Below are 24,959 nucleotides of genomic sequence, written 5' to 3'. Positions count from 1 at the left end.
GTGGGAGTTATTCCATTCTACATATTGATGATTTACCTCTCTGAGGTGTTGTTCCAAGCACTTCCTGCAAGGTGGCAAGGTTCCCATGTCGACATTGCACACTGCATTAGAGGGCTGCTCTTGACACTTCCCCCCTGATCATGAACAGTCTCAAATCGTCCACTTATCCGAACCTTGCTTTGCCATCCACTGCACACGTGACCTATTCAAACTCAGTTATCAGGTCGTCATTCGTCAACAACTATTTCCAGTCATCTGGTTTATTACCCTCGCCAGAGGAGAGGGCATTGCATTTAAGTCTGTTTGTTTGTCTGTCTGTTTGTTTGTTTGTTTGTTTTTGTTTGGCCACACAGAATAAATATGATTTTCTCTGCAACCATTGGTCCGATTGACAGGAAATTTTCACCACAGGTGCACCTCCTCCTGTAGAATTTTTAATGATAATTATTACGTTATAGGTCAGGTGGTATGGGCGCCATCTTGGAAAAACCACATGATTTTGCACCTCTGTATCTCTGAAAGTGCTGCATAGAAAAAATTGAGACATTGCTCATTGTAAAGAACTCTCCATGGGGAATAAAATATGTTAATGAGGATGTCATAGGTGCCTCGATTATGACATCATAATTCGACAAGTACAAAACACCATCCGATCAAGATGAAATTTGTTGAGCGACATCTAGGGATAAATTGGTGGAGAAAAAATAATAATGATCATTGGTCACATGGTTTGGCCGCCATATTTGTTTGAACACAAAAGCCTTAAAAAGCACTAAAAACACTTCCTGGTGAGGGTCTGCAATCTCTGATTGCTCTTTCTTGTTGGTGTTGTCATCAGGTGCCAGTAACTTTTCTGCGCGCCCTCTGCACTTCCTTTCCATTGCTTTCAATGAATCCTCCTTGTACATGCTGTGTAAAACCTTTAGATTTGTCAGTCTTCACCGAGTAGCTATCGGCAGTGTGAATGCTATATGGAACTTGAATCGCAGGATATTTCAGCAGATCCACCGTGCAATGGATCATTGCAATGTTCCCCTGCTGTGTGTACTCCACAACCTTGTTCTTTGCAATTTTGATTTTCACTGTTTTCTCCATGTCTTCCATGGTCTTCAGCTTTATTCTGTTTAGTAGTTCAAATAAGTTTTCATGTGTTTCCAACCTTTCTTTGATAAAAGCTCCCTTAGCTTCCTTACCATGGGCTTAGGTATACGAGCACCACAGAATACAATATAGAGGAGCCTTCTCATCGATGGCGAATGGATCCATGAATCCCTTAATGGCATCTTGTGCGTCACGCACGACACGATCGCTCTCTGGAATTTATTCAGGCCAAAGGTCTGTGTGCCTCGTGCCAGATTTAGTCACCCAACACATCTGCCATGGTTAGAATGGCTTCCACAGGTTTGGATCGCTCATGTGTAGTCCTGACCCACCGCTAGTATGCATCATGATTGCCAGCGATTCCAGATACGTTTTGGCATCTTCATTTCACCATTTGTAACTTGCTGACATATGTCCTGTCTGATTGAGCTTACATGCTTGTTGGTCTGCAAAGTGGGTTTTTTTCAACCTTTTCCATCTGTAACATATTTCAGGAAACTCTGGTGGAATGATATCATGTGTGTCGTCAATATGATCAGCATTTGGGGTCCACTGAAGATGACCGGACTTCTCATAAGCAGAGACATGTCGTAAATATTTTGCAACTTCTGCCAAATTATATTTTGTTCCGAGCAGAAATTCCCACTGCTCTGATGTTTCCAACTTCAGATGTAAGTTGTAAACTAAGTTTGAGGTAAACTTTCTCGTGATATTTATGGGGCAAAAGGCTATCTTCCCTCCATAGGTGTTCTCCAATTTTGCTTTCAATTTCTTACTTCGGAACATGGGGTTGGGAAGGTATGTTTTTTCCGAAAGATGAAATGTACAGCTCACATAAGTCGTTGAGATTACACAACTTCACTCGAAATTCTGTCGCACACCTGGCTGAATGCACACGCGTGTGCTTTCTCTAGTTTTTATTGATGTACCATTGATTTACTGTCTACACTTCTGCAATGCTGGGGATTTTGTTGTTTTTGTTTTCCTGACAGCATGCGTGAAAATGCGCTTCTGCTGCAAACAGGTCATGGCCTCTTATTCTTGTCAACAGCCTTTCGTCGTTTTTATTTTCTGCACATTCAAGAGCTGTTCTTCATCCATCTGTCGTCAATATCGAGGTTGACTCCGTTGTCCGAGATTCCGACCATTTTATTGCAATGCTCTCTTCTTTGACCTGATCCCTCCAGCATATGCGTGATTCATTTGAGCATCCTGCTGTTGGTTCAAACCCATGCAGTCGATCAAGATTCTTTGTGAAGCACCAATATCAGTCTCTAAGATGTTCGTGTTCATCGCTGAATTCATCTGGTACCAGCACACAAGCAGACGCCACTCAAGTCTGAGAACCAACTGGCTCTGACCGTCTCCGATGATGTCTCCAGGCCGGATCTTTTACTTCAGATGCCATAGCAAGTGTGACAAAATTTTGCACCTCGTAATGTACGATAAATATCTGCCGCTTCTTAGAGGTGGAGGCGCTGGTCTCTTCTCCCTTCCATTTTCGAGTTTCCCTCTTCTGTTCTTGTTCCATTATGTCATCACCATTGTACACTTGCAAGAAGAAAACAAGGCCGATAGTCTAACAGTGGCGTAGCTGGGCTTGTTTGATACTTCATTGAAGAGGATAGTATGACCTGAGTGGGGATACCAATTAACAAACAATGTATGTATTATTTTTTTCAATTAATTCCACATTCCTGTGCCACCTTCAGTCAAATGTCAGGCATTGACAGCAGGTTCATGAAGGACTTGGACAAAAAATGTATCCAGTCTGAATGTCGCTATGTTCAGTCAATGGCGAAACTGCACGTGGGGAAACGTCACAGATGGAAACCCTTACGCCATTTCCTCATTCGGCTTTAAAATCCATATCTCTATATTTTCATTCCAAACAGCATCATTCATCATTCCAATCACAAATTAATAATACAGTATTAATATATCAAAATATAATGTGAACTCACGATTCCATTGGGATATTATCAAACAGGCGAATCGTCATCATCTGATCACTTCCGGATTCGGAAGCAAGGTCCATGTCAATCGCATTTCAAAATCAAAATTGTTTTGAGGAATTTCTGAAACTTCCTGCCTACGACCCGCTGGGACCCGAAAACGTTCCACAGTAGGTTATTATATTTCCTTTTAGTAAAATATGCAACTGTAATAGTTACGAAACGCTGTCCCCCAGTCATGTGACCAGATCCTCAGCTCTGATTGATGGACATTTGTGAGGGAGATACACACATACTGTACATCCACCAGATGGACAGACAGATGCTGTTTCAGACAACATTGCCCTATGGGATACGCAATTTAAAAAACAAACTTTTTAAATATCACTTACTCTTGGACCTTGGACCTTGGATACTTGGAATATTGAGTACCAGTTCACTGGTAATTCCCTGCTTGTCGTAAAAGGCGACAAAAAGGGTTGGTGGCAGGAAGGGCATCCGGCCGTAAAACATTGCTTCAAAAAGGGGACCAAAAAAACAACAACAACCACGGTCCCCGAAAAAGGCCAACCCCCGCTTTGCGGGGAAAAATGGCCTCTAAATGTTTTTTTTTTTTTTTTTTCTTACTCTTGGAAGTTACTAATTCCTGGATGCATTCTGAAATGTCAGTGCAATGTGTAATCTACAGCTTCCACTGTTCAAAAATTATTTATTTTACGATATATCTTTGTTTTTCGGATCCATTTGGTCACAAATCTGAAGATAAATTTCACCTACAAGTGATGATAGCCTCTAAAGAAGAAGATGGCTTTTTGAGGCCGTAGGGTTCATTTTGCTAATTGACCCTAATTATTAATATTCCAGAGCACCAAATGGGGGTAGCATTGTAATTGTCCCGAATTTGGAAATGTATTGGTGCAGATTTCGATTTGAATAAACCTATTCTATAATTTCTGAGAGGTGTTGAAGTTGACAGTTTTCGAATTTTAAGCAACATTTCAATTTTTTATGAATATTCATGATTATGCAAATTAGCTAATTAACATAATCGTTGTTAAAGAATAACTGCATAACCTCTATTTTGGTACCAGTTTTGTTATTATATCTATTAAGATTTCGCGAGATATGCCTGATTTACTGATCTAGGTGCAATGGTTTAATTACTCCCACCAAGGAGTAATGCATTCGTTCGTGTCCGTGTGTGTGTGTGTGTGTGTACGTGTGTGTACGTGTGTGTACGTGTGTGTACGTGTGTGTGTTTGTGTGTGTGTGTGTGTGTGTGTGTACGTATGTTCGTGTGTTTGTGAACAAGATATCTGGAAAAGTTCTGAACGGATTTGGATGAAAGTTGGTGGGATGATTGCCCTTGGGATAAGGAAGAATTGATTAGTTTTTGGTGAAGCTCAGGATATTATTCCAGATCCAGGACTTTTTTGGGGGAATTCTTTTTCAGTTTTACTGCATTAAAGCTTTTATTCTTATTCTTAAATGATGTTTTTCTCCTCTAATTCCGAGATATATCAAAATAAATTCTTTGATAGGGCCTACTTTCTTTTTCATTTATTGTTTTGGGGAGAGGGGATGTTAAACAAAACGTATTATTCCAACTTGACCGACGGCGGGAGTATGCGCTCTACTGAGTGGCGTCCTAGTTTTCAATAGATTGCCATGGAAACGGCCCAATTTGATATCGAGTGCAAAAGAGTTATTTTTCTGGGAACACTGTCCAGGGGATGGGGGATAAGGTGCACGGTGGACTTCATGGAAATATACTTTCTCTGCATCCTAAGTATTTGTTCGTTTTAGGTTGCCCATTTCTCTGCTGCAAACGGAACTCTCGTTAACCTCTCCCAACACATGGCGTCTAACTCTCTTCGTCTCCCTTCAATGCTCGCCATCTGCTCAGGCAAACTTGCCTCCCTGAAATCTAACACCCTTACTCAACGATTCTGAATTCCGACTCTCGGCAGTATCGTTGCACAGACATTATTATGTTCACTGGTCCATAAATGCTCTCTTCCCGCCACCTCTTCCGCCATATTGGGATGATTACTTAAAAGGAAGTCCAACACTGCAATCCCCCTTATGGGATTTTCTACAAGCTAACTTAAAAACCAATCCTGGACTAGATCTACAAACTCCTCCTCTGTCTGCCCATTGCTCAGCTCCTGGACTCGATCTAACCTTGGCTAATTAAAAACCCCATAATAAATAGTCCCCTTTTCATAGGCCTATTTCCTGCTCTTCCCTCATACCATGAGCCCCATATAAAAGTATCCTACAAGTATCTTACTATTCTTACAATCTCTAACCTCAATCAACACAGAATCCAGTACATTAATTGTCTCCCTAATTTCATCCCTTTCTCTCGATATAACCCTGTCATTTACACAGATTGCTCCACCTACAATTTCATCCTTCCGATCACATCTATACGTCTTGTAACCTTCAAGTATTGTCCTCCAATCTGTCCCCTGATTAAACCACGTCTCGCTTTAGTGAAACAACCTCCTATGCCTCGCTATCTACTTTAGCTTCGAGCTCTTCCATTTTTGTCCCCCATCGCACCGCGGGGCGAAAGGGGGACTATGGTTTTCCCCTCCGTCCGTGTGTCCGTCCGTCCGTCCGTGCGTCCGTCCGTCCGTGCGTGCGTGCGTAAGCAAAGGACCGCATTCGAATTTGGTGTGTGGGTGCAACCCACGTCAAAATCCAAGATCGCCGCCGCAATGTATGTCTGATGCCATGTATGTCTGAACCTTGTGAGCTAAATATCTTGAAAAATAAGCGAAGTACCAACTTCTAATCTGGTGTGTGGGTGTATCTAGGCACAAGGAAGAAGGCTATTGAAAATTGGGTCGCCACGTCAAAATCCAAGATGGCCGCCTCCATGTATGTCTGAACCTTGTGAGCGAAATATCATATCATAGCATGTTTTCTGCGTCTTCCACTTTGTCAACTCACATCACTTCCCCGACGGGGGACCTAAGCGTAATATTATCTAAACTCTTGGCATTGCTTGAGAATATTTTGTAGTTTAGCCTTCCTACAAATATTTTTTGATGCCAGGACTTACCAATCACATCATCAATTGCAGTTCCTTCCCGTATAGCCTTTCTGCCCTCCTCTCACCGAAGAAAACAACCTCAATTCCCACTGCAAACCTTGCAATGGTTCTTGCCTCAATACCCTGCCTCTCTACTGTTTAGGATTAGGGCCATCAATTTCAAAACACTCCCTTTGACCACTAAAAGATTCACAATGCCTCCTAACCCTGAAACATTGGTGATAACACCATTCTTCCAACCATAGGTTGACAGTTTCTTCTTCTTAAACGGACAAAGCTTGGTCCGAGTGTTTATTAACCGGCTGGAAGGCCTGATGTCCAACTAGTTAGGGCAGGAATTTTGGAACGTGGCCATAATGCCAGAGATAGCTTCTTTTTTTGGGGGGGATACAAGATCGAGGTTTTGAAAGAGCTAACATCAATCATAAAAAGGACAAACGGACACACAAAACATACAATAAAGGGAGCGAGAGACAATATGGGGAGAGAGAGGGAAGCACACAAGTACAACAGCAGAGAACAGGGACAACAGCTCGCCCACACTTCGAGAAGGAAGGATGACGTATATTGCTCTCAAATTTTGTTCCCATCCATATTCTCAGAAAAATACCAGGAAAAACAATTACATCACAACCATTTTCTTACAATCACGTCAGCAACCTGAACCTATTGTTTTACTTTTCCTGTACCTATTCCTGTACCTATTCTGTACCTATTCCGAATCGGCATAGGCAACCTGTACCTATTTCGATTCAAATGAAAGACAAAATACTGCATTGGAGTCATCTATCTATAATTCCAGTAATCTCTGTCTGTACGTCTGTACGTCTGTACGTTTGTTTGTCTGTGACCGCTGTTTCTCGACAACCACGGGTCCGATATACTTTTAACTTGCCAGGTATATTGCTGGGGACCCGAGGATGTGCCTTTTCAAGGTTTCATATTAATCGGACAATTACTTACCGAGCTATGTCCAAAAAACGATTCAACCAATCAGAGAGCAGCGAACGATCGCGTGTGCCGAACGTGGCGGGCACACTCTGCCTCGGATGGCACATTTGAGAGCGTATTCATTTATTTCACGTTTGCAAACTATGTTGGCGTTAAACTATGTTTTACAACTAATAAAAACGAATTTGCGATTCATTCGCTTTCCTGCGCGTTTGTGCACGCGATGGCGATTTCTTTACCAAACTCCGGAAGCCGTTCGCTTTGGACCAAACCATTGCATGTAAATAGAGGGGGGGGATTGTCACCACTCGCAAGCCGTTCGCTTTGGACCAAACCATTTCATGTAAATAGAGGGGGGGGATTGTCACCGTACTCGCAAGCCGTTCGCTTTGGACCAAACCATTTCATGTAAATAGAGGGGGGGGGGATATAATTTTAGATATATATATAGTACGGGCATGCCCTAGTAAGAAGGAACCGGAATAAGCAAACAGCAAACAAAGACTCATTAGGAAGAATCTGAATAGGATTTGGGTTTCAGCTGCTGCTCCTCTACCCTCAAACTCATCCAGGCACAGCCAATTGAGCCTTCCAGAAAGAATTCATCTCCCCGTAGAGTGTAGACATTAAGACTACACATAAAGAAGAAGAGAAATTATGAGTAAAAGAAAGATAAATGAGGAAAATGAACAAAAAGGAAAAGGGAGAATTTGCATTTGAAGGAGTAAACTTTCCCTAGACGTACGAGACGACGTACTAGACGTACCACACACGTACCACACGTTAAACGTACCACAACCAACGTCTTACTACTGTAAACCTACAACGCCACCCAACCTCCCATAAATATCCCTCACCCTGGTTCCTTTGCAAAACAAACAAACAACCACATGCTCTGCGTCGACGAGTCTGGCATTTCACTCAGGCCAACTGGCACGGTCTTCAAGCAGCCATCAATCATCTGGACTGGTCTCCCATCTCTACCACCTCTGACATCAACTCATCCTGGGAATTCTTCCAAAGTAAATTGCTCTCTCTCATGCACAGATTTATCCCATCTCGTCTTCAGTTGTCATACCCTTCCTCCCGTCCATGGTACACGGAATCTTGTGGTGAGGCTGTTGCCCAGAAACAACTTGCCTTCGTCTCCTGGAAAGCAAATCCAACGGAAGGAAATCTCATTTCCTTTCACAAAGCCCGAAACAAGTGTGTGTCCACCCTCAGGAGAGCCAGGAAACAATATCTCTCCGTTCTCAAGACCGAACTCTCTTATCTGTCTCCCTCTTCCAAATCCTGGTGGCGTCTGGTCAAATCCGTTTCTGGTGTTTGTTCCCCCTCCATCCCCTCCCTTACCTCAAACGGCTACACAGCTGACTCCGCACGTGAAAAAGCTGAATGCCTCAACTCTGTGTTTGCCTCTAAATCTTGTGTCCCAAACCCATCCCTCTCTGTACCCACCATACCCAGTCGTACCCTGCTGCTCCTGGACTCCGTGTCCTTTCCTCCTGACAAGGTGGAAAAGTTTCTGTCAACCCTCGACTCTGATTCTGCAACTGGACCCGACGGCATCAGCCCACGGGTCCTAAAATCCTGCTCTGCCGCTCTATCTCACCCTCTCTCTGTTCTCTTCACCCTCTCTTTTGCTCAAGGTCAACTGCCATCTGCTTGGAAATCAGCCAACATCACCGCTTTGCACAAAAAAGGTGCAAAAACAGATCCTAGCAACTACAGACCAATCAGCCTTCTCCCAATTATCAGCAAAGTCATGGAATCCATCATTGCTTCGGATATGAAATCTTTCCTCTTCTCCAATGGCTTGATCTCTGATCATCAATTTGGTTTCAGACCAGGTCACTCTACTCTGGACATGCTGCTTCTGCTGTCTCAACAATGGATGGAGGTCCTCAATGCCAAACAGGAAATTAGAGCTGTCTCCCTCGACATATCACGTGCCTTCGACACGGTCTGGCACCCCGCTCTGCTCACCAAACTCTCCTCCTTTGGTATCCATGGAAATCTCCACGCATGGCTGGCGGACTTCCTCTCTAGTCGTCGTCAACGTGTGGCCCTGAATGGGTTTCTCTCATCTCATCTTCCTGTTCAGGCTGGAGTTCCCCAAGGCAGTGTTCTGGGCCCCGTGCTTTTTCTGGTCTTCATCAATGATCTCTCTGACTGTCTCGAAAATCCTCTCTATCTCTTTGCTGATGACTCCACTCTCTGCCGCTCCATTCCTCTTCCCTCAGATCGGCAGTCTGCTGCCTCCTCACTCTCTGAAGACCTGGACAAAATCACAGACTGGTCAAACAAGTGGAACATGTCTTTCAATCCTGACAAATCTCACACTCTTACTATGTCTCTCCAAAAAGATCGACTGGACAACCCTCCCATCTACTTTCTCAACAATCCTCTCCAAGAAGTTCTGTCGCTCAAGATTTTGGGTCTCACTATCTGCCATGATCTTTCTTGGGAAAACCACATTTCCAAGCTGGCCTCCAAAGCCAGTCGCCGACTGGGCATCCTCCGTCGTGCGAAGTCCTTCCTCGGCACACCTGAGCTCCTCACCACATACAAGGCTTTCATCCGCAGCTCAATGGAATACTGTTCTCCCCTATGGGCCGGTGCTCCTGCCTCACACCTAGGTCGGCTTCACGCTGTTGAAACCAAAGCTTTCAGAATTATTGGAATCTCCCGTGATGAAGCTATCTCTGAGGGCCTTTCACTCACTCACCGCAGGCAGGTAGGTGGTCTTTCTGTCTTCTACCGACTCCTCTCCGGCCTTGCACCCCCAGCTCTCTCTGTGCTCTGTCCCCCAAATATTCCTACAGGTCGCACAAGATCTGCCAGCAACCCTCTGATGGTTAAACTGCCGAAATCTCGGCTCTCTGCTCACCTTCACTCTTTCATTCCTCTTTTCTCCCGCCTCTGGAACAAACTCCCTCACTCCCTTCAATCCCACTCCTCCCTCCAGGTCTTTAAAACAGCTGTTCACCACCATCTCTTATCTTCCCCCATCCAAAACCTTGATCTTTTCTACCCCCGCTAATTCACCCCAGATCCACCTTGTTTGAAATTCCAACTTCTTTCCTGGAAGTCCTGGTAGTGTCCATATGTTTTATACCTCTCCCACCGCCCCCTTCCCATGCCCCCCCCCCCAAAGCCCTCGCCCTCTCTCAGATCTCTCGATGTCTCCATGTCTCTCGGTCCCTGCTCTCAAATGTTGTGTTTGTGTCCTTCCCCCTCTCTCCCCATCTTGTCTACCGCTCCCGATGTTATATGTTTTATGTGTCGGTTTGTCTTTCTGTGTGATTAATGTTCGCTCTTTCACGAGCCTCGATCTTGTATACAAAAAAAAAAAAAAAAAAAAAAAAAAAAAAACATTATGCATCCAATCCTTGCTGCAAAATAAAGAATGCGCGCGTGCACGCACGCACGCACACGCACACGCACACGCACACACACACACACTAGTTTCACAGCCGACAAAAAGCATTTCCCCGGCCAAATTCCTGCATATCCCCACCCGACGCCACCACAATATGCATTCACAGCATCCCAACTGCCATCCACACTGCAACCCAAACAATACCTACACCCACAGCACACCCCTCCGCTACCTGGACCCACAGCATCCCATCCACATGCCGCACCCTACCCACCATCCACTCCCACCTCTAGTCCACTACACCCCTACATGCCACATGCCACACCCCCAACTGTATCTGCCACATCCTCACCACTGCCCACACTAGCCACATCCACACTGCACCCGTATGTGCCGCAAAGCCACCCATAACCACCACATACACCCCACCCACTGCACCCACCACAAGTTTTGAGGGTGCAAGTAGAAACCATGACTCGATTCTAAGTGTCTAACGACATCCACTCATTTGTTCCTTTTTCCCACCCGTGGAACCAACTTCCACATCCTCTTCAATGCCATTCATACCTTCATATCTTCAAGAAAGCTGCTCGCCACCATCTCAGATTGTCCGCAATCCACAACCATGATCGTTTCTACCGTTGTTAACTCATCCCAATCCCTACTCCTTCAAAATTTCCAGTTTTTCCTCCTAGGAGTTTCCTTTTGTATCAGTCTAATCCACCCCATGCAGCCTCTGCCACCCCTCATTCAACTCAACATCATTTATTTATCCAAGTCTCCCTCTATTTTGTCTTTCAACCCTGCTGTTGGTGTCTCTCCCCACACCTCTCTCTACTGTTCCTTTTGGTCTGTTGTGCCCTGATCCATTCCATGTTCTAGCTCTTCCACAAGCCTTGACCTGTATACAAAACCACCTCAAAAAAGCAATAACTCCAATCTATGGCTGTCTTCACAAACACCTCTCTCTAAACAACACAAACGAGAAAGCATCTGAAAATGCAAAGCCCGTCCGCACCCGTTTGCATTCAGGTGTCTTGTTCTTGTTCTTCTTCTTCTGTACACTCAAATACCAAAAATAGTTTTAAAAAAAATACAAAATGAAAATTGATGATTTTATGCAGCCTTTACCTTGTGAGCTTTAGATCTAACAAATAATCACCTTCGAGCTTTTGATTGGTGAACCAATTTAGTGACCCAATATGCAAATTCTTTAAATTTCAGGTCATTTGGGTGAAAATTGGCAATTTTACGCAACCTTGACCTTTTGATCTAAAAAACCAATCTGCTTCTAGCTTTTGATTTATGAACCAATGCAGTGACCCAATATTCAGATTCTTAAAATTTCAGGTCAATCGGATGAAAATTGATGATTGTAAGTGATGCTGACCTTTGACGTTTTAACCAAATTATTCATTTATCTTCTCCATATTCTCATAATAAACCTTTTTTGAAAATTTGATGACAAAACTCAAATGGTAAATTGAAATTTCAGGTCAATTGGATGAAAATTTATGATTTTATGTGATGCTGACCTTTACTTTTTAAAAAATTATTAATTTGCCTTCTCCATATTCTCATAATAAAGCTTTTTAAAATATTTGATGACAAAACCCGAATTATAAATTGAAATTTCAGGTCAATTGGATGAAAATTGATGATTTTATGTGGCGCTGACCTTTGAGCTTTTGACCTTTTGACAAAATTATTAATTTGCCCTCTCTGTATTATCATAATGAAGCTTTGGTGAAAAATTGATGACAATAACACAAATGGTAAAATAAAGTTATGGCCCAGACGGACAAACACACACACAGACAGACAGAGACAAACAGAAGTGATTACAAAACCCGGTCTCCTGCTGTGCACGGGATGGGCTAATAATGTCATCACTACCATGCAATACTGTCTAGGGTTTCCGCTTAATTCAATGTTATGAAAAAAAGGCTCATCTCAAAACTGTAAAGACTTACTTCGGCCTTTGAGATCATGATTTTTCCCTTCAAACGTGATGGCTATTTCCCATGAAGAAAACCTGTTTTGAAAAACTGTGGTGCGACGGACCCTGATAAATCCAGACAGTTATGTTCTGACAAATCCAGTGGTGTGGTAGTGAACACCAACCTGCAGCCATCGTGGGAAGCATGCTCGCCCTCTCATCGTCCATCAGGAACGCCCAATCCTCATAAAACACCCTGGAAAGAATTGAGAAGGGACACATGAATGATGGAGTAATAACCAAAGACAAACTCTTGGTGAAGGATTTATTTAACTGCAACATCATCTTGTTATTTCGGTTCAAAAGTATTATCCACTTGCTTCCATGGAAAACGCGATGTACTTTCGACGAAGATGCTCATGGGAATGAGGAAATGCAGCTCAGGCAAAGAGCCATTTATCGTGAGCAAATTTGCGATCCTTCAATTTTTTTATCCCCCGTCCCTCCGACAAGGTCGGAGATGGAGGACATTCATATTAACTCCATCCAACCGACCAACCGACCGATCATCTGTCCATATACTTTTGTGTACTTTTCCCTTTCCCTTTGTGTACTTTTTAAAAAAAAAAAAACTTTGAAAATTTATCTTTCATACTGCACATATCTAGTTCTCGTGACATTATCTCAACATAATTAGATCATGGCTGTGATTGGCTGAATCATTTTTCCATGGAAACCATCTTGGTAACTTGGTTTGTGCACATGATATTTCAAAAATCATTCAACATTTAGCTTTCATATTGCAGATATCTATTCCTCATGACATTATCACAACCTGATTAGATCACGGCTGTGATTCTCTGAATTATGTTGCCATGGCAACCATCTCGGTAACTTGGCTTGTGTACGTGATATTTCAAAAATCATTCAACATTTAGCTTTCATATTGCAGATATCTATTGCTCATGACATTATCACAACCTGATTAGATCACGGCTGCGATTCTCTGAATTATGTTGCCATGGCAACCATCTTGGTAACTTGGCTTGTGTACGTGATATTTCAAAAACCATTCAACATTTAGCTTTTATATTATACAGATTAATTCCTCATACCACCCGAAAGTCGGGGGACTGAGAGTATCAGCTCCTTGTTTTTTTGCTTGGGGTTCAAAGGCAATTTGTCGCAACATTAGGTAAAGATTCCTAGCAAACGGCTGTCATCTCACTGCAGTTTTGGTGAATGCCAAATGGTCATATAGACTTGACCAAAATCCCACAGCACTCTTGTCCAGAGTTTGAAATTTATTCATTGTTGACAAAAATCATTTTTTCAAAAAACAACTTTTTGAATGATTGTTGCCGTCAAGTTTCATGTGATAATTTGAAAATTATGACACAAGGAGACAAAAAAATAGGCAAACAACATTCAAGAAAAGAAAGTGTTGGCTTGCGTGTTTCAAGTACGAAACAATGCATTATACGCAAGAAAACTCTGTTAAGTGATCAATGCTTCACTATTGCCTGTGAGGGGATGGGCATTGTCCAATTAAATTGGGAATATCAATACTGCTCTCCCCTCTGGGCTGGTTCTCCTGCCTCACGCCTAGCTCGTCTTCACGCTGTTGAAACCAAAGCGTTCAGAATCATTGGAATCTCCCGCGATGAAGCTAACTCCGAGGGCCTTTCACTCACTCACCGCAGGCAGGTTGGTGGTCTTTCCGTCTTCTACCGACTCCTCTCTGGCCTTGCCCCCCCAGCTCTCTCTGGGCTCTGTCCCCCAAATATTCCTACAGGTCGCACAAGATCTGCCTGCAACCCTCTTATGGTTAAACTGCCAAAATCAAGACTTTCCACTCACCTTCACTCTTTCATTCCTCTTTTCTCCCACCTCTGGAACAAACTCCCTCACTCTATTCAATCCCACTCCACCCTCCAGGTCTTTAAAACAGCTGTTCACCACCATCTCTTATCTTCCCCCATCCAAAACCTTGATCTTTTCTACCCCCGCTAATTTCACCCCAAATCCACTTTTTTGAAATACCAACTTCTGTCCTGGAAGTCCTTGGTGTCCTTGTGTTTTATACTTCTCCCCCCCCCCCCCCCCCCCCCACTTCCCACGCCTCCTACCCCCAAGCCCTCTCCCTCCCACACATCTCCCTGCTCTCAAATGTTGTGTTTGTGTGCTTCCCCTTCTCTCCCCATCTTGTCTTCCGCTCCCTCTTTTTATATATTTTGTTTGTCTGGTTGATTTGTTTGTGAAATAAATGTTAGCTCTTTCACGAGCCTCGATTCAGTATACAAAAAAAAAAAAAAAAAAAATCAGGTTACGACGTCCTGTCCCTTTATACCTCTCTGTCAAACTGGATGGGAGCTGTGCAGGAAGAACGAAAGCTCTACTTGGGAGGGGTATAGTAACTTTCAGGCCACCCTGTTCAATAAAAGTCAATGTTAACCTTATATCACTCTTATAAGAACGATTTGAGTATTTAAAATTGTATTTACATACAAAAGGTTAAGTTATAGACAATAGTATCGAAGATTCATCACTTCCGGGGAGGAAAAAAAGCCCAGTAATTTAAAAGAGCAAGACATATGCAATGGATCTCCCGCTTCATTGCCGCCTCAGCCATCGGACGTTGATGTATGGTTAGAGCTACAAACCCGCAGTGATACTCCCACACAGATGATCCATATTTTGATGCATCGGGACAGCGCTTGTGAGTCACAAGAGCAAGGCAGCGGCAGGTGCAGAAATTGCGTTCCCCCCATTCACATACAATTTGCCAGAATTTATACACGAGTCATACGGAAAATTACAGTCTCACCGAGATCGCAAATAACACCAGGAAAACTTGCAGCTTGGCTACAACGACGTGGAATTCAGCATCTTCTCTCGCACTCTGCTGAGTCAACCGATTGTGTGGGGTAGACAATCAGCGGTTGGTGAGAGCCCCGCGGCGGCTACTGTAAACTCCGCAACTCTTCCGAAGGGAAATTTTAATTGGGGCTGAAGGGTGCGAGAGGGGAATGGGGGCGATTGAGTAAGAAGTGCATATATAGGAAACCTTAAGCAAGCAACCAAATAGTCTCTAGCTCAGTGAGACAGACTCAAATCGGCTTGGCCATCCAAACACTGGCCCAAACACATCGTTGAACCACCTTTAGAGGCCATTTTTCCCCGCACAGCAGGGGGTTGGCCTTTTTTGGGCACCATGGTCCCCTTTTTTGAAGCAATGTTTTATGGCCGGATGCCCTTCCTGCCGCCAACCCTGTTAGTCGCCTCTTGCGACACACAGGGAATTACCAGTGAGCTGGTACTCAATTTGCCGACCTCGGAAGGATGACAGGCTGAGTCAACCCAATTGCCGTTAATTCAGTAATCGACCGGGATTCAAACCCAGGATCCTCGGATCCCAAGCTGGCACCCTAACTGCTAGGCCAACACCAAGCTCCCAATAACATTGTTGCTCTATCAAAATGGATCAAAATAGGAAAGGATGATTTTGTTCAAGGGCAATGCAACATCACTCTAATTTGGGTTTCTCATTGGGTTTGGGTTCCTCATTTGGGTTTCTCTCATCTCCTCTTCCTGTTCAGGCTGGAGTTCCCCAAGGCAGTGTTCTGGGCCCTGTGCTTTTTATGGTCTTCATCAATGATCTCTCTGACTCTCTTGAAAATCCTCTCTATCTCTTTCCTGATGACTCTACTCTCTGTCGCTCCATTCCTCATCCCTCAGATCGGCAGTCTGCAGCCTCCTCACTCTCTGCAGACCTGGACAAAATCACAGACAGGACAAACAAGTGGAACATGTCTTTCAATCCTGAAAAATCTCACACTCTTACGATGTCTCTCCGAAAAGACCGACTGGACAACCCTCCCATCCACTTTCTGAATAATCCTCTCCAAGAAGTTCTGTCACTGAAGCTTTTGGGTCTCACTATCTGCCATGATCCTTCCTGGGAAAACCACATTTCAAATCTGGCCACCAAAGCCAGTCGCCGACTGGGCATCCTCCGTCATGCGAAGTCCTTCCTTGGCACACCTGAGCTCTTCACCACATACAAGGCTAAATCCACAGCTCAATGGAATACTGCTCTCCCCTCTGGGCTGGTGCTCCTGCCTCACACCTAGCTCGTCTTCACGCTGTTGAAACCAACGCGTTCAGAATCATTGGAATCTCCCGCGATGAAGCAAATGCCAAGGGCCTTTCACTCACTCACCGCAGGCAGGTTGGTGGTCTTTCCGTCTTCTACCGACTCCTCTCTGGCCTTGCCCCCCCCCCCCCCCAGCTCTCTCTGGGCTCTGTCCCCCAAATATTCCTACAGGTCACACAAGATCTGCCTGCAACCCTCTTATGGTTAAACTGCCAAAATCAAGACTCTCTGCTCACCTTCACTCCTTCATTCCTCTTTTCTCCCGCCTCTGGAACAAACTGCCTCACTCTCTTCAATCCCTCTGCACCCTCCAGGTCTTTAATACAACTGTTCACCACCATCTCTTATCTTCCCCCATCCAAAACCTTGATCTTTTCTACCCCCGCTAATTTCACCCAAAATCCACTTTTTTGAAATACCAACTTCTGTCCTGGAAGTCCTTGGTGTCCTTGTGTTTTATACTTCTCCCACCCCCCCCCCCCCCCCACCCCCTTCCCACGCCTCCTCCCCCCAAGCCCTCTCCCTCCCACACATCTCCCTGCTCTCAAATGTTGTGTTTGTGTGCTTCCCCTTCTCTCCCCATCTTGTCTTCCGCTCCCTCTTGTTATATATTTTGTTTGTCTGTTTGATTTGTTTGTGAAATAAATGTTAGCTCTTTCACGAGCCTCGATTCAGTATACAAAAAAAATAAAAAAAATGCAAAGACAGCATAGAACAATCCTGGTTCTACAACCTTATGACAGTTTGACGCCTTATCATTAAATCCTGCCTCGTTTTCATCTTTCACTATGAATGAAAATGGATATTTGCTTGTTTTAATTGGGTCTTTTATTAACTATGCAAATGCTTCAATGCTCGTCGTATTGTTTCCGTGCGATAATGACCATGACAAATTGAGAATAAAATTTTCTTTCATCAAACGGTCGAATCGACAGAACGTTGATCAAAGTATGCCAACCTGATCAAAGTATGCCAACCGCAGTGGGAAGCTGCAAGGATACTTCAATCAGCGTTCTGTTGATTTCATCCATTGTTCTATTCCGCAGACGCAAGACGACAAGATTAGCCTTGCAAGACGATAATGCGAGTTCCCTCACAAGGAACCTTGACGCGTGAGAAAGCCATTAGACCCATTAAAGCTTGCACTACTATTACCAACTGGTGGTTGTTTGTTCATGTTCGATCTTTTTAAACGCTGAGCGTCAAGCAAGGAAGCAGCACGTGCAGTTGTAAAAGTCTTTGGTGTGACTCGGCCGGGGTTCGAAACGCCGACCTCCCAGACACAGAGAGGAGGCTCTAACCGTTACATCACCAAGTCTGGTGCATATGATACAATGCCACATCATAGATGATTAGGACTATTGTTCTGTTGTTATTGTGCGCTCGCGAAGCGAAAAATCAGGGTTAGGCATTCGTTTGCATACGTGTGGCATACGTGTGGCGTACGTGTGGCGTACGTGTGGCGTACGTGTGGCGTGCGTGTGGCGTGCGTGTGGCATGCGTGTGGCATGCGTGTGGCATGCGTGTGGCATGCGTGTGGCATGCGTACGCACCTGTCTGAATATATGAATGAATGAATGATCGTTTTAAGGCCATTTTCCCCGCTAGAATAGGGCCTGTGATTGATGCTGTGAAGAGGAACAGGTTGAGATGGTTTGGTCATGTGTTGAGGAAGGATGAACGTGACTGGTTGAGAAGAGTGATGGAAATGAATGTAGAAGGAAGTAGAAAACGGGGAAGACCGAGAAAGACTTGGCTAAAGATGGTGGAAGAAGAAATGCGGGCAAGGGGGTTAACAAGGAGAGATGCAGAAAATAGGGCAAAATGGAGAAGATTGTCATGGGGACCGCAAGGCTAACCCCCGCTCTAGCAGGGAAAATGGCCTTTAAAATGCATTTTGTTGTTGTTGTTTCCCCGCTAGAGCGGGGGTTAGCCTTGCAGGCCGCATGACAATCATGGTTCCCTGTTTGAGGCAATGTTTTAATGGCCGGATGCCCATCCTGACGCCAACCCTAAGTCGCCTCTTACGATGCGTAGGGATACGGTGTACCTATTCTAAACCGGGGTACACACCGGGACCATTCATCCCAGCAAGCTGGTACTCAATTTGCCGACCTCGGAAGGATTACAGGCTGAGTCAACCCCCCTGGTGTTAATTCAGCGATCGACCGGGATTCGAACCCAGGATCCCAAGCCGGCACCCTAACTGCTAAGCCAACACCAGGCATTTGTGGCATACGTGTGGCAGATGTGGCAACACCTGTCTGCATTTTTAAAATTCATTTTCTCGGTAACCGCTGGTCCGAATGACACGAAAATTTACCGTAGGAGCGCCTCTGCCTGTATAATTTTTTATTCACAATTATGACGTCATAGGTCACGTGGTATGGACGCCATCTTGGAAAAACGTTGACCTATATATCTCCGATAAAGGTCAATGGAAAAAATTGAAACATGGCTCATTGTCATGATGGTTCCCTGTATTTTTCTCTCAGCGGTCCGTCGTTTGTGATCCAATAACTTTCGTTCTCTGTATTCCCAGTCTTTTCACCCATAGCCTACATCCTTGTGTAAATCTCAACTAAAAAAAAAAAAAAAAAATACATTTCCTTCTCTGTTCTCATTCGTTTATTCATTCTTATTCGTTCGTTCGTTCTTCGACCATGTGTTTCTCCCCCATTTCCCCAGATACTTTTCACTGTTATTAACCTTCAATGTTTACACTTTCCCCTCAAGTTATGTATTCCGTCATATTTTATAACACCTTTTTCTTCTTCTTCTTTAAAAGGCTGCTTTCGACTTGCTCACCAAATCAATTCATCCCAAAAAAAATATCCATCTCCTATAGTGCCTTTTTTCTACATTCCCTAAACTCTCCTGCACTCCATCCTCCATCCTCAAACGTATTTTTAACTCGAAGGTCACAAGAAACTCATTTTGCAATAAATGTTTGTTTCCCATAAATCGTACACTTTCTAAAATCCAATCTCACCCCTCCCCTCCAAATCTTCCCCATAACCCCTCCCCTCCAAATCTTCCACATCACCCCTCCCCTCCAAATCTTCCCCATCACCCATCCCTTTCAAATCTCCCCCCTTTCCCCTCCCTCCTAAACTACCCCCTCACCCCTCCCCACCAAGACGCCCCCTCGCCCCTCCCCTCCTAGACTACTCCCTCACCCCTCCCCTCCAAATCTCCCCCATATCCCATCCCTTTCAAATCCCTCCCCTTGTCCCTTCCCTCCCAAACTCCCCCCTCACCCCTCCCCTTCAAATCTCCCCACCCTCATTGCTTCTCAATTTCCCCCCTCTCACTCCCCCTCCTCAAAGCATCCTCCCCGCTTCTTCCCCCTTCCAACTCTCACCTCCATCTCCCCCAACCTTCTGCCTCGCTCTTCCCCCTCCTCAAATAACACCTCATTGTGCCTCACCCAATCACCATCAAACCTTTTGTCCGCCCCATCCTTCCCTTTCTCCGAGCTATTCTGAAATCTCTGACACACCTTCAACAGCTCTCCCTACCTCTTCCACCTCTTACACATCTTACCCTACCCCTCCTCCCCCCTGTTCTGTATCTGATGCTCCCCCTTCCTCTTCATTAACGGTATGGACCTCAAACATCCGGGGCCTTCGTTCAAACTTAACTGATCTCTCCATACAGGTTGCTTCTGTCAAACCAGACGTGATCTGCTTAACAGAAACTTTCCTCCTTTATGATGTCTCTGATTCCTTAGTATCTCTCCCGGGCTACTCCCTCCTCCGGTATGATAGACCTGAGCCTCGTCCTGGAGGCAGGGTTGCTATCTTTATCAAAAACTCTCTTCCTCACTCGCCCTGCACTGCACTCTCTCCACCTCACCCCCAGGAATACCTCCGGCTATGGCTTCCCCTTCGCTCCCACCTCTTGCTCATATGTGTGTTGTACCGTCCACCAAACAGTGATGACACCATCTACATCTCGCTGTCTGATAATATGGACCAACTTCTATCTACTCATCCCAACTCTCTCTTCCTCATATGTGGTGATTTCAACTGTCATCACGCCAGTTGGCTGGGTGTGGGTACCTCTCTCACCAGCCATGGCTCCTCAGCAAAGGACTTCTGCGACTCACTGGGACTGACACAATCTGTCAATTTCCCGACCCGGATCTCAGTCAACGGAACATCTTCTCTTCTGGACTTGGTTATGACTAACTTCCCTGAAAATGTCTGCTGCTCTTCTTCTGCTCCAATCGGATCATCTGATCATGTCCTTGTTAAAGTGGACATCTCTCTGACCATCCTCAGGGAGCCTGCTCAGCGTCGACGAGTCTGGCATTTCACTCAGGCCAACTGGCACGGTCTTCAAGCAGCCATCAATCATCTGGACTGGTCTCCCATCTCTACCACCTCTGACATCAACTCATCCTGGGAATTCTTCCAAAGTAAATTGCTCTCTCTCATGCACTGATTTATCCCATCTCGTCTTCAGTTGTCATACCCTTCCTCCCGTCCATGGTACACGGATTCTTGTGGTGAGGCTGTTGCCCAGAAACAACTTGCCTTCGTCTCCTGGAAAGCAAATCCAACGGAAGGAAATCTCATTTCCTTTCACAAAGCCCGAAACAAGTGTGTGTCCACCCTCAGGAAAGCCAGGAAACAATATCTCTCCGTTCTCAAGACCGAACTCTCTTATCTGTCTCCCTCTTCCAAATCCTGGTGGCGTCTGGTCAAATCCGTTTCTGGTGTTTGTTCCCCCTCCATCCCCTCCCTTACCTCAAACGGCTACACAGCTGACTCTGCACGTGAAAAAGCTGAATGCCTCAACTCTGTGATTGCCTCTAAATCTTGTGTCCCAAACCCATCCCTCTCTGTACCCACCATACCCAGTCGTACCCTGCTGCTCCTGGACTCCGTGTCCTTTCCTCCTGACAAGGTGGAAAAGTTTCTGTCAACCCTCGACTCTGATTCTGCAACTGGACCCGACGGCATCAGCCCACGGGTCCTAAAATCCTGCTCTGCCGCTCTATCTCACCCTCTCTCTGTTCTCTTCACCCTCTCTTTTGCTCAAGGTCAACTGCCATCTGCTTGGAAATCAGCCAACATCACTGCTTTGCACAAAAAAGGTGCAAAAACAGATCCTAGCAACTACAGACCAATCAGCCTTCTCCCAATTATCAGCAAAGTCATGGAATCCATCATTGCTTCGGATATGAAATCTTTCCTCTTCTCCAATGGCTTTATCTCTGATCATCAATTTGGTTTCAGACCAGGTCACTCTACTCTGGACATGCTGCTTCTGCTGTCTCAACAATGGATGGAGGTCCTCAATGCCAAACAGGAAATTAGAGCTGTCTCCCTCGACATATCACGTGCCTTCGACACGGTCTGGCACCCCGCTCTGCTCACCAAACTCTCCTCCTTTGGTATCCATGGAAATCTCCACGCATGGCTGGCGGACTTCCTCTCTAGTCGTCGTCAACGTGTGGCCCTGAATGGGTTTCTCTCATCTTCTCTTCCTGTTCAGGCTGGAGTTCCCTAAGGCAATGTTCTGGGCCCCGTGCTTTTTCTGGTCTTCATCAATGATCTCTCTGACTCTCTTGAAAATCCTCTCTATCTCTTTGCTGATGACTCCACTCTCTGCCGCTCCATTCCTCTTCCCTCAGATCGGCAGTCTGCAGCCTCCTCACTCTCTGAAGACTTGGACAAAATCACAGACTGGTCAAACAAGTGGAACATGTCTTTCAATCCTGACAAATCTCACACTCTTACTATGTCTCTCCAAAAAGATCGACTGGACAACCCTCCCATCTACTTTCTCAACAATCCTCTCCAAGAAGTTCTGTCGCTCAAGCTTTTGGGTCTCACTATCTGCCATGATCTTTCTTGGGAAAACCACATTTCCAAGCTGGCCTCCAAAGCCAGTCGCCGACTGGGCATCCTCCGTCGTGCGAAGTCCTTCCTCGGCACACCTGAGCTCCTCACCACATACAAGGCTTTCATCCGCAGCTCAATGGAATACTGTTCTCCCCTATGGGCCGGTGCTCCTGCCTCACACCTAGCTCGGCTTCACGCTGTTGAAACCAAAGCTTTCAGAATTATTGGAATCTCCCACGATGAAGCTATCTCTGAGGGCCTTTCACTCACTCACCGCAGGCAGGTAGGTGGTTTTTCTGTCTTCTACCGACTCCTCTCCGGCCTTGCACCCCCAGCTCTCTCTCTGTGCTCTGTCCCCCAAATATTCCTACAGGTCGCACAAGATCTGCCAGCAACCCTCTGATGGTTAAACTGCCGAAATCTCGGCTCTCTGCTCACCTTCACTCTTTCATTCCTCTTTTCTCCCGCCTCTGGAACAAACTCCCTCACTCCCTTCAATCCCACTCCTCCCTCCAGGTCTTTAAAACAGCTGTTCACCACCATCTCTTATCTTCCCCCATCCAAAACCTTGATCTTTTCTACCCCCGCTAATTCACCCCAGATCCACCTTGTTTGAAATTCCAACTTCTTTCCTGGAAGTCCTGGCAGTGTCCATATGTTTTATACCTCTCCCACCCCCCCCCCCCCTTCCCATGCCTCCCCCCCAAAGCCCTCGCCCTCTCTCAGATCTCTCGATGTCTCCATGTCTCTCGGTCCCCGCTCTCAATTGTTGTGTTTGTGTCCTTCCCCCTCTCTCCCCATCTTGTCTACCGCTCCCGATGTTATATGTTTTATGTGTCGGTTTGTCTTTCTGTGTGATTAATGTTCGCTCTTTCACGAGCCTCGATCTTGTATACAATAAAAATAAAAATAAATTGTCATGTATGTCCCATGGGGAATAAGATATTCTGATGATGACCCAGGGTGCCCAAAAAAGTCCAACCCCTGCTCTGTGGGGAAAAATGGCCTCCAAAGGTGGTTCATATCATCAATGAATGGTGAAGAATCACTTAAAAATTGAAAACCATTCTCGTATCCGGATCTTCACCAAAATCTATTCATTTCGTACTTGTCACACCCAAACTCTTCGCCAAACCCGTCCACAACTTTTTGAGATTTCCTGTTCACAAACAGACAGACGACAGACAGGGGTGAAACCATAACATCTGACCACCTTTGGTGGCGGAGGTAGTTACCCTGACAAAAGTCTCCCGCAGATTGCAACCTGGGAAAGCTCACTCTCATCAAGGAGGGGACACCGTGCAAGCACTCGGGCCTTGTAGGCAATTTGGGCAATTTCAACAAGTACAACTCTTGATCTGATAAGTATGAAAAAAAAAAATTATCCGCAACTGTTAGTCTGATGGCCAAGAAATTTTGTCCATAGGAGCACCTCCTCGTGTAGAATATTTTAATGATAATTATGACATCATAGGTCACGTGGTACAGACGCCATCTTGGAAAAAGCAAAAAACATTGCACCTCCATATCTCCAAAACTGCTCCATGGGAAAAATTTTAAACGTGGCTCATTGTAAAGAACTCCGCATGGGGAATAAGTGTTGTTGATGATCATGTCATGGGTGCCTTAATTATGACGTCATAATTGACAGGGTCAACGCTTAGTCTGATCAGTTTGAAATTGATTGAGCGTGATCTACACAACAATTATATAACAGACTATAAATTTATGATGTCATCCATCACGTTGTCTGACAGCCATATTTGATCAAAGAAAAAAACTCTTTAAAAACAGAAGAGTTGGCTCGCACCAAGTTGACTGCACAGAGTAAGTATTTTATGAACACCATTTAGTTTATTTTATCAAACCATACTATAATTTGAGAAGCGTCTGTTTGTTTTTTTGACTTCTATACACTGAACAGCTGAACGGAATGAGTTTACAACTTGTGGTTGTATCCAGGGATGTGCGTTAGGGTTTTAGGTGGGGAAAAAAAAATCATAGTCCCTTGGATTCAGGGTGGTGTGAGGACCGGAATTCTCTCTGTGTAAATAGTATGGCATCGTGACGTGCCCAATGGGAGGTGTCAGAACAAGTCATACTAAAATACACCAAATTCTGGGGGAATTATCCTATCAGGAATTAACCTGTCTGTGAGGACAGGTTCTTCGCTGGTGAGTTTGAAATTATCACTGCATTTCATACTGTATGTACGTAGGTAAATAAATAAGTAAATAAAACAGTAAATAAGTAAGTAAATAAATAAAAATTAAATAAATAAACTATAACAACAAACACACCAACACCACAAAATTTATCTACGAATCATACAGATTGCAAATATTAAACACCAGAAAAATAAGGTGATGCAAATACTCGTTTCACAACTGTATACATTTCATCCAACAAGATAACATGCTCCACGATGCTGCACCCTCTTGGGATCGCGTCATTAAGCGAGTTCATATTCTGATCGATATAATGGAAAACTAGTCACAATCGCGAAGGCTGAGATCGTTCTGCGTCAGACGAAAGGTGGAAAAATGGATGAAATAA

At 44.8% G+C, this 24,959-nt stretch overlaps 1 protein-coding gene across 2 annotated transcripts in view; it reads right to left on the bottom strand.

Moving 5' to 3' along the window:
• The window catches only part of SNX29 (sorting nexin 29), a 476,585-nt gene that overhangs the window by 420,462 nt on the left and 31,164 nt on the right, over positions 1–24,959 (bottom strand). For both annotated transcript variants that reach the window (XM_078778010.1, XM_078778011.1), the window contains exon 6: positions 12,578–12,648. In XM_078778010.1, the coding sequence (XP_078634136.1) occupies positions 12,578–12,648 (71 nt within the window). The remainder of the gene's footprint in view (positions 1–12,577; positions 12,649–24,959) is intronic.

The sequence above is a fragment of the Myxine glutinosa genome, chromosome 5 (assembly GCF_964187855.1).
Source record: "Myxine glutinosa chromosome 5, kmMyxGlut1.1, whole genome shotgun sequence".
Taxonomy (NCBI): domain Eukaryota; kingdom Metazoa; phylum Chordata; class Myxini; order Myxiniformes; family Myxinidae; genus Myxine; species Myxine glutinosa.
The sequence above is the reverse complement of the archived record's forward strand: the minus strand, read 5'-3'. Positions and strand labels throughout refer to the sequence as shown.